At 42.4% G+C, this 16,276-nt stretch overlaps 1 protein-coding gene across 1 annotated transcript in view; it reads right to left on the bottom strand.

The window, feature by feature from the left end:
• Positions 1-4,847: 4,847 nt before the first annotated feature.
• CTNS (cystinosin, lysosomal cystine transporter) overlaps positions 4,848-16,276 on the bottom strand; it is a 31,552-nt gene continuing 20,123 nt past the window's right edge. The window contains exons 9-11 of the mRNA XM_069761086.1: positions 13,354-13,524; positions 12,128-12,245; positions 4,848-6,045 (exon numbers count right to left, since the gene is read on the bottom strand). Of these exons, the coding sequence (XP_069617187.1) occupies positions 5,909-6,045; positions 12,128-12,245; positions 13,354-13,524 (426 nt within the window). The 3' untranslated portion in view covers positions 4,848-5,908. The remainder of the gene's footprint in view (positions 6,046-12,127; positions 12,246-13,353; positions 13,525-16,276) is intronic.

Below are 16,276 nucleotides of genomic sequence, written 5' to 3'. Positions count from 1 at the left end.
ATAACAGCTGATCGGTGGGTGGTCTGGGGGTCCGACTCGTAGCGATCCCGTATTGACCTCTCTCCACTCATAGGTCATTAATATTTCAGTCTTGGACCACTTCCGCTGCCTTGGCACAACCACTAGGGGGCATCTCGCAGTCTGAGAAGCGCAGGGGTATATGACACAAGATGCTTCCGGGGATTATACAGGTTGACTATCTCAATGGTCTGTCCTCACCCGCTGTCACCTATGGCAGGATTGTCACTGGAAGTATGGAAGACTACGTTTTATGTATTACCTTTTGAGCACCTCCTTTAGTTTTCGGTGTACGACGTGAGAATACTTATTTTTCTAATACTGTTCAGTTAGTATTCCGATATATCCAGACATGCGCTGCGTGCTTCTATTGTACAGATGCGAACGCCATGCCATATAGACAACGATCATGCTATAATCCGGCGCAATGACCTGCCCCGCACTGTGTGACTGCACATTGACTCCTTCCTACAATAAGTCAGGTTGTGATCAGCGGATATAATGACTTTCACTTGTTGATGGGTTTTCCGTGTTGTATTTGCAAAGTGTACAGATGAAACCACTTATTCATGAAGGGACACTGTAAATGATGATACTTTTTGAAATGCACTAATTTTGCACTCATCGCTGACCAAACATGTGCCGGGCTCACAGTGTGTTAGGCATAATTAGTAGCTTTTATACTGTTTGTACACATGTCAAATAAAATAAAAACTGGATTTGTTGTGCATTTTGTTATTCTGTCTAATCTAACGTTGGATTATCTTTAAGACTAACCTATATACAGACACAATCTATAGAAAGCACGGTCTTGTCACACTCATCCCTCACAAGTCAGAATTACTTTTATTCTACGTACCAGCCTAATCTATCCAGGGATTGTCCTGATTATCATTTTCTGTAACATTCACTCTTTTTGACTGAACGTTCCTTTTTATCAGCAGTCTGCCAGCATTATACATGCTGGAACTACCCTTCCCTCACTTCCCAGCATGCATTGATTTTGCTATTGTCCAATTCCTTGCTTAATCCAAACTTAAAGGAGGGAATTCTTCAAGTCTTTTGAGCCAGAAAACGAAATTTAAAAACTTGCAAAATGCAACATTGAGTTGTGCAATAATTTAGCAATTTTAGCTAATTTTTCACCAGTTTGATTAGGGGAAGATGGGGGAGCAGTCACATCCACCCATCAAATTCATCCTTGCCTAGATTTTAATTTCTGGTGCAGCGCATGAAGGCGCACGCCAATTAATGAATTTGGCACCATTTTAGTAAGATTGGCGTAGCGTGACTGTGCGCAACACCAGTCTTTAGGAGTTGGACCCCATAGTGTTATTCAACATAAGTGAGTTTTTAGCCTTCACTGGTTGTAGTTTAGGTAACCTGCCACCTCTGCAGTCTGTCAGCAGTGGCTGGTCTCCTAAGTAGTACAGGGCTCACACACTTTTTATTATAAAGCTGGCTGCATAGCAAACTCCTCCAAAGCAAAACATCCCCTGCTTGCAATTGAAGGAAAAAAAAATCAAAATGTTCTTGAATAATTATGCAAGCTTGGAGCATATAAAAAACCTTTTATGAAGACAAATGGGTGGTATAATGGTGGCACTGAGAGGATGGGTGCACACATTACACAGAAATAATCAACAAAAATAAGGTAAAAACAGACTAAAATAGATATAGCATTGGAGAGTCCGGTCTGTGTGGAGCCCACCTTGACGTGTGTTTCGGTATTACACCTTCGTCAGGGGTGCACAGACCGGAATACATATTTTGCACTCTGATATCCATTACTGTATTCACATATTTATTGACTTTGTTGTTGCCTATGTATATTCAACTATCTTAGGACGAAAAAGACCAATAATGTATATAAGATAGTTGAATATTCATAGGCAACAACAATCTTATATACATTATTGGTCTTTTTCGTCCTAAGATAGTTGAATATACATAGGCAACAACAAAGTCAATAAATATGTGAATACAGTAATGGATATCAAAGTGCAAAATATGTATTCCGATCCGTGCACCCTGAAGAAGGTGTTATACCGAAACGCGCGTCGGGGTGGGTGCCACACAAACCGGACTGCATGGATATTATGCTTAATTTTCATGGATTGTCTGTACTTGGATGTGCTAGATTAAAAGGGATTTCCTGTGTATACCTAGATGCTTTATGTTAAAAAGTGGGATCTATTGCAGGGGTGTCAAACTGCAATCCTCAAGGGCTGCAAACAGGTCATGTTTTCAGGATTTCCTTGTACTGCACAGGTGATAATTTAATCACCTACACACAATGATTGCAGCACCTTGTGCAAAGCTAAGGAAATCTTGAAAACACGCATGGTTTGCGGCCCTCGAGGAATGCAGTTTGACACCCCTGATCTATTGTGTGCTTTCATTATAGGACTTACATTGGTTATTACTGATATCTCTCTAAGTGTGGCATATTTGACTATATGCACATACAGGATCCCATTGTTGTATATTTTCTTTAAGACACCTCCTATATGGATAAATATTCTACTCTGATATCCATTACAGTATTCACATTTATTGACTTTGTTTTTGCATAAGTACGGTATATTCAACTATCTTATAGAACCGGAAAGATCATCATATCTATCTTAGTCCGTTTTACACTTTTTTTTTTTCTTTGATTACTTCTGTGTAGTGTGTGTTTGTGCACCCATCTTCTCAGTGCCACCAATGTACCAACCATTTGACTTAAGTTTTTTTTATATGCTACTAGCTTCCATAATTATTCAAGACAATTTTGTTCTTGTTTTTCTGAATGGTCTTCACAGTAAGACATGTCCGACAAATATATGTATAGTTTATAACTAGTGATGAGCGAGCACGCTTATGTGCTAAAAGTATTCAAGCACACCGCAGATACTCTATTAGCACACGAGCGTGCTCTAATAACACCGTATCAGAGCACTCTCGCTCATCACCATTTATAACTCATTTCATTCTGACATACATATTTTGATCTATACACATCATCCGCATAGTTCAGGTTTGTTGTGTTATTACAATTTTTAGAGAGCACAAATGAAATTTGCACTGGAAACATGCAACTGGTCTGAACGGTGAATCCTCAGGAGCGCAATGCTCCCCAGCAGGCAGGGGAACAGTGCGCTCCTGAATATGTATTGAAAACAACAATTTTGAAGTCTGATTTTCTGCTACAAATGTAGGCAATTTGCCAGACTACAGGGGAGGCGTCATATAGCGTCACACGGATTAAGAACTGCTCCTTACTAAAGAACTGTGTGTAGACGTCTCGGCATCAGGCCTTTTTGAGTAGATTAGTTTTAATGAATTTGCCACTGAAAAGAAGAATTGGTGATAGAGCTATAAGGCTAATATCCATCGAGATTTCACTCTATGGCATGTAAAATAAAAAATGCAGAATAGTCTTCAGTGCGGAATAAGAGATCGAAATAAGCTTTATATAACCAAATAAAGTTGACATCTAAGCACAAATATGACTGTTTGAATTGAAATATATAACAGTAAATAGATTTAAATGGTTTGTAAAGCAAAACTTTGGTTTTATCAGGTCTATAAAAAGACTTGGCACATTCATTTACAATGTGGAATTAGAGGTATTTGATTTCTACAAAAGCATTCTTATAGTAAAATAGCATTTCCCCTTCTAAAGAGTGCAGGTTTCCATTCTGAGAACAGTCATCTACTCAACGTCCTCCTTCAAGATTTATTATATATAATATATATCTCTTATAAGATCTACTGTCGCATCGTCCAGGTATTTTTACCTAAACTGATATAATACAAGTTAGGCTACGTTCACATTGGCGTTCCGCCAATGTGCGTCGCTGTTGCGCCGGCGACGCAGCGGCGACGCGCCCCTATGTTTAACATAGGGGACGCGTGCGTCGTTTTGGTGGCGTTTTTCGCCACGTGCGTCGTTTCCGACGCTAGCGTCGGACGCAAGAAAACGCTACATGTAGCATTTTCTGTGCGTCCGATTTTCGTCGGAAAACGACGCACGCGTCGCAAAACGCGCGCGTTTTTGCGCGCGTTTTAGCGTGCGTCGCGCGTTGCGTCGCCGACGCACGGCGGCGCAACGCTAATGTGAACGTAGCCTTATACTAAAACTTTTTTTTTTTAATTTCGATCTCTGCTCATTGTATGATTTGGACTTCAGGGGTGGTCTTAATTACTTATTGACAGCCTTTATAACTGCATATAGAGAATAGTGATGAGCAAACGTACTTGGATAAGGTGTTATCCGAACAGTGTCTTCGGCGTGCTTGAAAAATATGTTCGCGTCCCCGTGGCTGCATGTCTTATGGCTGTTCAAAAACCGCAAAACATGAGGGTATTTCCTATTTTTTTTAGGCAATCCCTGCTTCTCTTGCGGCTGTCGAACAGCCATGAGACATGCCACCGCTGGGACTCGAGAATATTTTTTGAGCACTCCGAAGACACTTGCTTAGCACACAAGCATGCTTGCTCAGCAGTAATAGAGAACTGTCAATCACTAGTATGACCGCCCACTGGACTCCGCCAAGTTATATATTGATCTGTGCAACCTGCAGCTAAAACACCATCTTCAAAGTGACTCCTTAAAATTCAATCATTGTGGCCACACCTTGGTATTTTATTCTACTGAGAGGAAATGGTAGGATTATCCCATCATACTGCACAGCATATCAGTGGGCTTCTCAGAGGTCCAGTGGATGTGACATGAGAGAAGGGATTTTGAGGTTAACTGCAATTATTGGTTGTTAGCCCAACTCCACTGTGTGCAGATGGAGACTTGAGGGTATTGGCTACAAAAATCGCTTGAAAACTGCTTGCAAGATTTGTTTTTCCTTTTAATATTAATCTTTGCCTTGTTGAGAAAAAGGATCTCACTTCTTTGGAGATGTTTCTGACAGAATCCGCTCCAAACTAAACAGTGTCCAAATCAAAGGCTGCAAATAACACTATAGGGAAGAAGAAGAAAAAAAGCCGCCTTTCTTGATTTCCTCCAAATAATTCCAGAGGTATAACATTAGGCATTTACACTGGCAGATTAGAGGCAAGGATGGTTCCTCCTTCGTGTACACACACACAACAGTCACGCTGTGGCTTCTAAACGCAGCACCTCTGTGCCTTTGCACAATCATGGAAACGGCTGTTTCACCTACAAGATTGAATGATTGTGGAGGAAAACCGTACAAAGACCTCAGCGGCACAGGCCTGTTGGGTATAAAAGCCGCAACATCACTGTTGTGTGTAAACGCAACCCAACAAGCTGGAAAAATGCTCATTAGTTGGGTGAAACGATTTTTAAGTTTGCTTAATCATAATTGTTCTCGACAGCACTTCAGTTTGTGCAATTCAGAGCATGCTACCGAGAACAATAGCGGTTTAGATAGGAGGACCGCGTCTGTGCGCATGAAGAGTCATGTAAGTGACTGCTGACTGGAGTCTACGTCGCCGATCAGTGATTAGTATGCATACAGCCATGGGTTGGGGACACACTTTGTGTTGCAAGCAACGTGATAGAAAGTGTCACACCAAACAAAGCTGAGCTCAAAACATCTAAAAGGATCAATGACAATCCACGTTTGGTTCGGTAGAATCATTCCATCTTGAGAAGGTTCACACGCCCGGATTTCCTCACCCATATTATGGCTACAATCTGCAGCCTGACTGCGCTTCTCGTAACCAAAACAGCGTCATATCTACCACTGTGGTCTTGTAAACCTTCCCTTATATAACAAATCATGAGTGATCGACAAATAAGTCACTGGATATAGAGGCTGGTGTGGAATTCAAGTTTCTCCCAAGTCTTATATCAGTTAAGGCACAACAGTAAAGAATCCAAAAAAAAATCCCTTGTAGAATTGGAAAGAACGACTTGTCCTCTTCATTGAAGAACAGGTTGGTATCCTTGCGATTTTCTATACAAACAGTAGTGCTGAGTTATAAATACGATGTCAAAAATAATAGAGAACAGGCCCAAACCAAACTTTGTGGGATCTCCAAATATTAACTTCCATTCATCTGTTGAAAGAAAAAGAGGAAGAATTTTATTGTGATACCATAGTGTGCTGATATATAAGGCGCTGTTCACATCCACGTCACAGGCTCTGCTGCAAATTCCAAGATACGATAGATAGCGCAGAGCGTGGTACGTTCATTTATAAAGAGAAGTCCGCTTAAATGGAGCCTAACCGATAGCACTTGCACCCATGGACAGTGCAAGAAGAAAGCGAAAAGTGAAGCCCTGAGAGAAGAAGTGACAAATCCTTATACACTGCTCGAAAAAAATCAAGGGAACACTTAAACAGCAAAATATAACTCCAAGTAAATCAAACTTCTGTGAAATCAAACTATCCACTTAGGAAGCAACACTGTTTGACAATCAATTTCACATGCTGTTGTGCAAATGGAATAGACAACAGATGGAAATTATTGGCAATTATCAAGACACACTCAATAAAGGAGCGGTACTGCAGGTGGGGACCACAGACCACATCTCAGTACCAATGCTTTCTGGCTGATGTTTTGGTCACTTTTGAATGTTGGTTGTGCTTTCACACTCGTGGTACATGAGACGGACTCTACAAGCCACACAAGTGGCTCAGGTAATGCAGCTCATCCAGGATGGCACATCAATGTGAGCTGTGGCAAGAAGGTTTGCTGTGTCCGTCAGCGTAGTATCCAGAGGCTGGAGGCGCTACCAGGAGACAGGCCCGTACACCAGGAGACGTGGAGGGGGCCATAGGAGGGCAACAACCCAGCAGCAGGACCACTACCTCTGCCTTTGTGCAAGGAGGAACAGGAGCACTGCCAGAGCCCTGCAAAATGACCTCCAGCAGGCTATAAATGTGCTCCTGACGAAGCTGCCGTTGCAGTGAAACGCGCGTCGAGGTGCGCTCAGCCGGTACGACCCCTCCCTCCCTGGTTCCAGTATGACCACAGGTAGATATCACTCCTAGCTGCTAGCGGTTTCCTATTCTTTGGAGACTATTGCGTCTATGTTGATACTGTTATATTGGAGTGTAGGCACAGTGTCTGTAGTCCTGTGGTATTACTGTGTTACCAGTACCATTGAGGGATTTATTAGCTGATTATGGTCACTTTTGACCTGTTATGTGATATATGTTAGGGGGTTGTACTAGTCTGGAGCTTCTGTTCTGACCCTGTATTCGTTTATTTTAACGTCTCACCAGTGTGTTACATTATATATATATATATTGTCTATATGTATTTTTAGATTTTTTCTAATAAAATTGTGGTTTTAATACTATCGTTTTGATCCAGAGTCTTCATAGTTCTTTATTGGCGTATAGTGTTTGTTTATGAAGGGATCCTGTTACTGGATATGAGGGTGTGTTGCTTTATACTATAAATGTGCATGTGTCTGAAGAAGCGGTTCGAGTGCCCGACGTCCACAGATGGGGGTTGTACTCGCAGCCCAACACCGTGCAGGACACTTGGCATATGCCACAGAACAGGATTGACAAATTTGCCAATGGCATCCTGTGCTCTTCACAGATGAAAGCCGGTTCACACTGAGCACATGTGACAAACGTGACAGAGTCTGGAGATGCTGTGGAGAGTGATCTGCTGCCTGCAACATCCTTCAGCATGACCAGTTTGGCATTGGGTCAGTCATGGTGTGGGGTGGCATTTCTTTGGAGGGCCGCACAGCCCTCCATGTGCTCTCCAGAGGTAGCCTGACTGCCATTAGGTACCGAGATGAGATCCTCAGACCCCTTGTGAGACCATATGCTGGTGCAGTTGTTCCTGGGTTCCTTCTAATGCAGGACAATGCCAGATCTCATGTGGCTGGAGTGTGTCAGCAGTTCCTACATGAAGGCATTGAAGTTATGGACTGGCCCGCCCGTTACCCAGACCTGTAAGCGGGACATCATGTCTCGCACCATCCACCAATGTCACATTGCACCACAGACTGTCCAGGAGTTGGTGGAAACTTTAGTCCAGGTCTGGGAGGAAAACCCTCCGGAGACCATCCGCCTCCTCATCAGGAGTATGCCCAGGTGTTGTACAGTAGGGAGGTCATACAGGCACGTGGAGGCCACACACAATACTGAGCATCTTTTCCTTGTCATGAGGTATTTCCACTGAAGTTGGATCAGCCTGTAATTTGATTTTCCACTTTGATTTTGAGTATCATTCCAAATCCAGACCATCATGGGATATTCATTTTGATTTACAATACCAATTGTTATGCTTTATTATTCTGAATACATTCCACTATGCAATGAATAAAAAATTGCAAATGGAATATTTAATTCAGAGATATCTAGGATGTGGTATTTTAGTGTTCCCTTTATTTTTTTGAGCAGTATATAAGGTGGCATTGGTCAGCGGTAATGTGGTGTCTGAATTACGGTTACAATACGATTTAAGCAAACATAAGGACCCCATACACATTAGGCAAACGTCAGCAGTGCATGCCGAGAGTTTAATGTGTAGGGGAGGCCCCCTTTCCCCCCCTTCTCCCCCCCCTGACAATTGATGTTGGGAGATAAGGAGCTGATGTGTCACATTTTGGATTGTCTCTCCTTTTGTTAATCAGTAAGATAAGCCGCCAGCAGGATAGTCTGGCAGAAAACAGGAGCGCTCCAGTGTAAGGGACAGCCGTTGTTTAGTCAAAAGCTATCAATTGTGTATGGCGCACCTTAGATCATAATGTTACACAGTGATCTCAATCCAGTTCTGTATGAATGTGAGAGGTACAGGTAATGCAGGAGGAGCACACACATTGTTACAGGCACCATGTCTGGATCCTGGCACTTAAAGGGAACCTGTCACCTGAATTTGGCGGGACCAGTTTTGGGTCATATGGGCGGAGTTTTCGGGTGTTTGATTCACCCTTTCCTTACCTGCTGGCTGCATGCTGGCCGAAATATTGGATTGAAGTTCATTCTCTGTCCTCCATAGTACACGCCTGCGCAAGGTAAGATTACTTTGCGCAGGTGTGTACTACGGAGGACAGAAAATGAACTTCAATCCAATATTGCAGCCAGCATGCAGCCAGCAGGTAAGGAAAGGGTGAATCAAACACCCAAAAACTCCGCCCATATGACCCAAAACCAGTCCCGCCAAATTCAGGTGACAGGTTCCCTTTAATGCTGATCATCTGATTGCACAATGAACTTCAAGTCATGACTGAAGCTCTGACCTAATGCCTATCGTATGTAACGGATAATGGGGAAAATATATATTTGCACTGGAATGTAAGATGGGCAGAAAGTCTCATGGTAAAGAGGCGAGTTCACCGGGAGAATTTCAGTGCGGTGAACTCGCCTCTGCACCATGAGACTTTCACAGTGAATGGGGATCTCACCGAGGTCACCGCAGTTCAACCCAGCTGGGAACGGAGCCTCAGTGACCAGCAGTAACCTTGATGTCACCGCCAGTCACTGAGGCTACGCTCGCAACAGCTCATTCACCAGTGGTTCTCAGCCTGGACAGTCACATCTTGGCACCGTCCAGATTGAAAACTGTTTTTCCCCCCTGACATGATGGGACAGAACGACAGATAGGTGAGGAATATTGTTGTTTTTTATTACAGGAGACGAGGCATTCAGTGGAATTAGGCGTTATACTTACCTAACTGTGTTTTTTATTTTTAAATTAAGTAAAAGTGTTTTGTTTTATTTCAAATAAAAGACTTTATTCTGCCTGTGTCTTTATTTACCATATAACTCTAGGATTAGTAATGGATAGGTGTCTTATAGACGCCTCTCCATTACTAAACCGTGGGCTTGATGTCACCTGACAATACAACGGTGACATCAACCCCACAAATATGAGCCCCACTTGCCACCGCTACAAGGAAAGTGGGAAGAGCCGGGTCTAAGCGCCAGAATTGGTGCATCTAATAGATGTGCCTTTTCTGGGCAGCTGCAGGCTGCTATTTTTAGACTGAGGTGCCAAAGTCCATGGCCCCTTACCAGCCTGAGAATACCAGCCCCCACCTGTCTGCTTTAGCAAGGCTGGTTGTCAAAAATAGAGAGGACCTCACGCGTTTTTTTTAAATTATTATTTATTTAAATAATTAAAAAATACAGAGTGGGGACCCCTCTTCTTGAAAACCAGCCTTGCTAACACTGACAGCTGAGGGTTGCCTGGCTGGTTATTAAAAATAGTGTTTTTGAAAAAAAAAAAAAAAAAGATTTACTTACAGCGTAGGAGTTGGCTGATGTATACTCCCCTCAGCCGCACCTGCTCTCACTGTTATTAGCGGCAGCTGATGGGAGCAGTAGTCCCATCAGCTGACACCAGTGACCGGAGGTAAGCTTTATACCTCCGATTACTGCTACAAGCTCACGCTGTCTTTTGACAGCGTGGGAACTACGGCTTTCTGACCAGCGGTGATTTTACCGCTGATCAGAAGTGGGTTTGCCGCGCTGTCATTCACATGACAGCGTGGCAAACACTGGATTCTCGGGCCCCTCATTCAAGTGAATGGGGTCCGGGTACCCAAACCTTTTGTAACTGTTCGGCCAAACCTTCCAGACATGAACATTCAGGTGTCTGCCCATGTCTTCAGTGAAACTCTCACTAAACTTTTGAAGATCTGGAGCTGTCAAAACTCCTGCCACACTCTCTGATTGGGCTCGCTCACACGACCGTATGAATTGGATGAGTGCTACCAGATAAAAAAAGGATTGCGCTCGGACCAATGTTATTCAATGGGCAGTGCAGATCTGTGTATTTTTTCTGAGATGTTTTAGGCATGAGTAAAAACATCGCAGCATGCTGCGATTTGACTCTGAGATTAGATGGGTGCGAGAAAACAATCAGATGCCATAAAGACCATCACAGTGGTCAGTGGTGTCTGATTTTTACAGAAACATTATAATTCTGGAGCATAGGAAACTGTAAGTGGTTGTGTAAAAGATTAATAACTTCAGAGTAAAAAAAACAAAAACGGAGTGTATACGGTTGAAAAAAAAATCATCCCACTCTCCTAGATGAGAAGGCTTCCCCTGCCACATAGGCACAGCTCGATCAGTAAGAGGCGCTAATAAGAGGAGAGGGTGGGCTAAGAAAAGGGTGGGTTAGAGAAATTAGCGCTATGCATCATAGAATATGTAGTTCTAGGATCCGGAGGATGAGGGGACAGGTAGCGGCACACCGGGTGATGATCACCTGAAGAGTGACAAGAAGCAGTGAAGCACCGGGGAAAGCTAAAAAGAAACCCATGAGACACATCGGGGTGTGTGCTGCCTAATGATAGTATGATTTCTGAAAGACATTATTTAGCATCAGACATCTCCTTTAGAGATCATACTCACTTGCGAGGAAAAAAAAAAAACGGTCCGTAATCTGGACCGAAAAAATTGGATGCAAACCATGCGACTGTCGTGCGAGTTCAATGCAATTTTTAATCGCACCATCCGTTTTACATCCGTATGACATCCGTATGCAATGCGTTTTTTTCTCAGCAATTATTTTTCTACAATCATTTACAGGACCATTTACAGTGTTCTATGCCACAAAATGGTAAGGCATCTGTAAAAAAAAACGGATGGTCCGTATTCCATCCGTTTTTTTTCTCGCACCCTTTGACTTGCATTGGTTAGTCTCATCCGAGACTCGCAGCATGCTGCAATTTTTTTCTCAGTCCGATTTCGGCTGAGAAAAAAAATCGCAAATGAGATGTCACCTATTGAATAACATTGGTCCGAGTGCAATCCAATTTTTTTTACGGATTGTACTCGTCCGTTTTGCTCACAAGGGAGTATGAGCCCTTAGGCTGTAATACGACACACAACCTTTAGAACGCAGTGGTGCTGTTTTCGGAAGAACGCAACCATGTTTTTCTAACTCTGTTTAACCCATTTTAAGATTATGAAAGGCCCCTATCTGAATAATCACAACGGATTATTGTGTAGCCAAAATTCCTTTCAATGCTAAGAGATAACCTGAAGAATAATACAGTATAATTTGTCTAGCTGTGAGGAAGACTTGTGTCTTCGAGTCATGTCATGAAGAGGGCTTGTGTTGTGCTGCAGAGCTGCGATCCATACTGCAGCATTATATGAGCTCATACAGAGGACAGGGTCCAGATCACCAACCTTACAATGAGGTTCTTGGTGCTTACCATTATTATAGGACTGGAGAAACATCTGGATGATACTGAAGCTGCCACCTGTAAAATCCAGCAGCACATTTCCAATACTCCAGCCCTCTGTACTTTTCCGGCGGAAATTCATGTAAGCCTGAGGAATAAAACAAAAGATTAGACTTGAGCAAAAAGATTTGTACTACCCCAGTACAACGGCCACATCGGTAGTCCTTGGCCGCCAATCCAGAGCCCTGCAAACCTCCTCCTGTCTGCCAGCATCTCTGGCGCCTCGTCTGATGAGTAGACCTGGCGCAATGCAAGCATGATGACAAACCAAGCCAATAATCCGTAAGCCATCATATCGGGGGCTTGTGTAATAACAGGGTACTAATGGCATCACTGCAGCCACTGAACAAGTGATCCTTACAATCTAATAAAGCAAACCCAAAATCACGATCTGCCGTTGACCAGACTGTCCAGTTACTTAATACTTATAAGTATAGGCACTGTGACATGGGCGCACCTCCATATTTATATATATTATATATATACATATATATATATATATATATATATATATATATATATATTTATTTAAGCTTTACCATGTAATAAATGTAATAACAGCTGATTTCAGAGGTTCCAGCCCCCAGAGATCATGTAAATTGTCAGTAAAATGGCTTCTCCGCTGACTGCCCCATACACAAGAACATTTGGCTTGGCCGAACGTTCATAGGTTTCCAATGGGGAAAGTGGATTAAGTGTCTCCCAGATACCTACATGATGGCTAATCTCCTGGGAGAACATACGGATTGGGTATTTAAATCCAACATGCCCGATCCCTCTCTTCCAACAAGATCTGCCAGAGTCAGCTTCTCTAGGAAGACCAATCCACATAAAATGATCATCCGGCTCCACCAAAATCAATGGGTTTGATCAACTTTAACCCAATGTTTTGTGGGAGCCTTTTGGATAATAAGACTGATACTATTTTCAGAGATCCATGGATTTCTGAATGTAAAATTTGCCTTATCATAGTTCTTACAAAAATGGATGACAGTGATTTCGAAATCACATCTTGCCATTGATAATACTCACATACTACATACTCAAGTAAAAGTTTTAAGAACTTGACACTGTGGACATCGCCCTGCTATTTTGTATCATCTGCCCTGTGACTACCATCCCTATGGGTAACTTCTCTCCATATACCTTATTACTGGACAGCTATGATACACTGGATCATGTGATCGGTAGGTTACCTGCGGAAAGTATTTCATCAGTGTGATCGCCAGTTTTATATAGGAGAAGCAGAATAAGAACTGGAGCCAGGTCACTTTTCCAGCCACGGCCACAAACAGCATGGAAAAGGCAAACAGCCAGGCAACGATCAGAACGATAACCGCCACCTTAGAGACCTTCTGGGCGCCTCGCTGCAAAAATCACAGAAGGATGGAATAAGAACGCCATTTCTGCAGAGCAATGTATTACATAGGAGAAGGAGGAGTATGTGTAGGAGCCATGGTTTAGTAGATAACGCCTCTTGTACACTTGTGTGGTGTCATGTACAGACCTTCTACAATGTAAGTCCATGGAGCATCAGAACCTTACCGGCTGCACATACGTACATTGTACAAGCGACTTCCGAGCCACACAAAACCCCTGTGTGATCTGGTAAGTCTGAATTTTGCAGTTACATGAGTGAGTAGTGGACCGGCGCATTGCTTGAAACCGGAGAAGAAGGCGATTGGTAAGTATTTAATTGCATTTATATTACGTTGCATACACATTAAGACAGGTTTAGAGAGGATTATACAGTATTTCTTGTGGGCGCTTCTTTATAAAAAAAAATGTTTGTAATCTCCAAGTGGCACCAAATAATTTCAGGCAACTACTTTGCAACGGGTGGGTGACACGGCCAGATCTCCAGTTATTGTGGTGGTCTGACTGGGTCTTCTCCTACACAGCATAAGGGCTGATGGGATGCACTAAGCTGCCCACTAGCACTTACGCCACCACAATCCTTAGAGGTTTAGTTCATAGGGAGTTCTATGAAGCTTACTGAAGATTACACAAACTACAACCTTTTATGGGGCCAATGTACAGACACTATAGGTGACGCAAGTATTTTCAGATTTATGGTAGCAATATTGAAAACAATACTTAGAAGGGGATTTACTCTTTTAACAAAGAGGACTCCAAATCCTTGCAGACATGTAAAAAAAAATTCCAGATAGTATTTACCCTTCCCAGGTCCAGTTCTGCCACTGCTCCAATCTCAATGTTTTAGCAGTAACTAAGACGTCACGTCAACACTGCGCATCACCACTGCAGTCAATCACTGAACTCAGCTGCTCTGCCGATGTAGATGGCGCAGGCGCTGAGCTCAGCGATTACTTGCAGTGGTCACGGGCAGCAGTCTTAATGGCTCGGCTGCACCAATGTCAACAAAGACGGTGGTGGAGACGCAATACTGGACTGGCAAGGAAGGAGGCAATGCCGGCTTTAGTATTTTTACACACAGGATGCCTATATAATAAAAATGTAAACTTGGACAACGCCTTGTCTGTCTGGTAAATCCTTGCATTTACCATGAAATAATTCTGGAGCATCTGATCTTAAAATTTCCTGTTATGCCGCCTGTAAACGTATGAATAAATTAATGACAGGTACCAATCTCCTTATCACTGGAGCATGTCTGCCATGGTCAGCACAGACTCAGGGTGTAGGGTCACGCTATACTGGTAAACAATCTATTTGTCACACTTTTAGCCTGACTGGTGAGTCTCCCCACCTGCTTTCCCTTGACTGGTGGTCCGGAGATTGGAGCTGGAGCACATCCTATCCCCATGTAGTCATTTCATACATGGAACATTTTTTTTCCCGAATACCGGTTACTCTTTAGCCCCTTGGTTGTGTTAATTCCAACAGTATATAACCAATATCAACATACTAGCCAACCATAGGTAATTAAACTCAGCTGACTCAAAAAAGTGTAATTATTTTTTTTGATAAAAAGTTATAATTTTATTTAAACCAAACATAAAACATATAATAAAATAGTGCCTCTAAACCATAGAAATCGTAATACCGGCAGGTAGATATATGCAGCACGCAAATAATACAAGAATTGCGGATACGTGAGTTTCAAACTAGTTAGAGATATATTTAATTTTTGGACAGATGTTTATCCAATAAAAACCCTTATTAAATAGCGGACATCTCGCAAGCCCTTAGAAGCCTTAAACATAATTTAGGCTAGAAAAAATTTCCGAGCTGAAGGCATTCCCACATTGTACTCTGCTTCATGCATAGAGCATGCTTAGAAAATAATTGAATCACAATTGAAACAAAAAATAAGACTGTCGCTTATATCGCCACTATGTAGCCCAGATTAGTCAAACAAATAACACACATTTAGGCTCACCATATTGGTATCCTGGAATAATCCTATTCAATCTTATAAAGATACATTTTGAAATAATTAATAGTAAATCCCAGGGTTCTGTGAAAGCCAGACAACCATAACTGACAATTCAGACTAATATCATAATATATGGGTGACGATGGTGCAAAGACTGGTGTATAATGCGCTTGATACTACGGGAAAGTACAGAGATAATCAATATTGTGCAGCCGCACCTATATTGTGCCAAGTATCCGTGGATATACATAATAGATCCAAATGCATACCAAAGTATGCCGATCATAAGGAAAATCCCACAATACACACTCAATTTTAAGGCACCTGATCTCCAATCGTCTTCAACACCATGAACTGTATCAGGACACCTGACACCTATATTCCCTCAGCACCGCTTTTGCAGCTCAATGATATTGCCGCTAGACATAGTTAGAATTTGTGGGTAAAAAACTGCCGAAACTCGCTAATACATATTACCTGACAAGCGTGATGCACTCTGTGTGTAGCCGCGTGGCATACCACCATGCCGAAAACCCCGACGCGCGTTTCGCGACAGCTTCCTCCTGGGGCACGCGAAACGCTTGTCAGGTAATATGTATTAGCGAGTTTCGGCAGTTTTTTACCCACAAATTCTAACTGTCTAGCGGCAATATATCTACCTGCCGGTATTACGATTTCTATGGTTTAGACTAGAGGCACTATTTTATTATATGTTTTATGTTTGGTTTAAATAAATTTATAACTTTTTATCAAAAAAAACA

Source organism: Ranitomeya imitator, chromosome 3 (assembly GCF_032444005.1).
Source record: "Ranitomeya imitator isolate aRanImi1 chromosome 3, aRanImi1.pri, whole genome shotgun sequence".
Lineage (NCBI taxonomy): Eukaryota > Metazoa > Chordata > Amphibia > Anura > Dendrobatidae > Ranitomeya > Ranitomeya imitator.
Note: the sequence above shows the minus strand (reverse complement) of the source record. Positions and strands in the feature narration are given on the sequence as shown.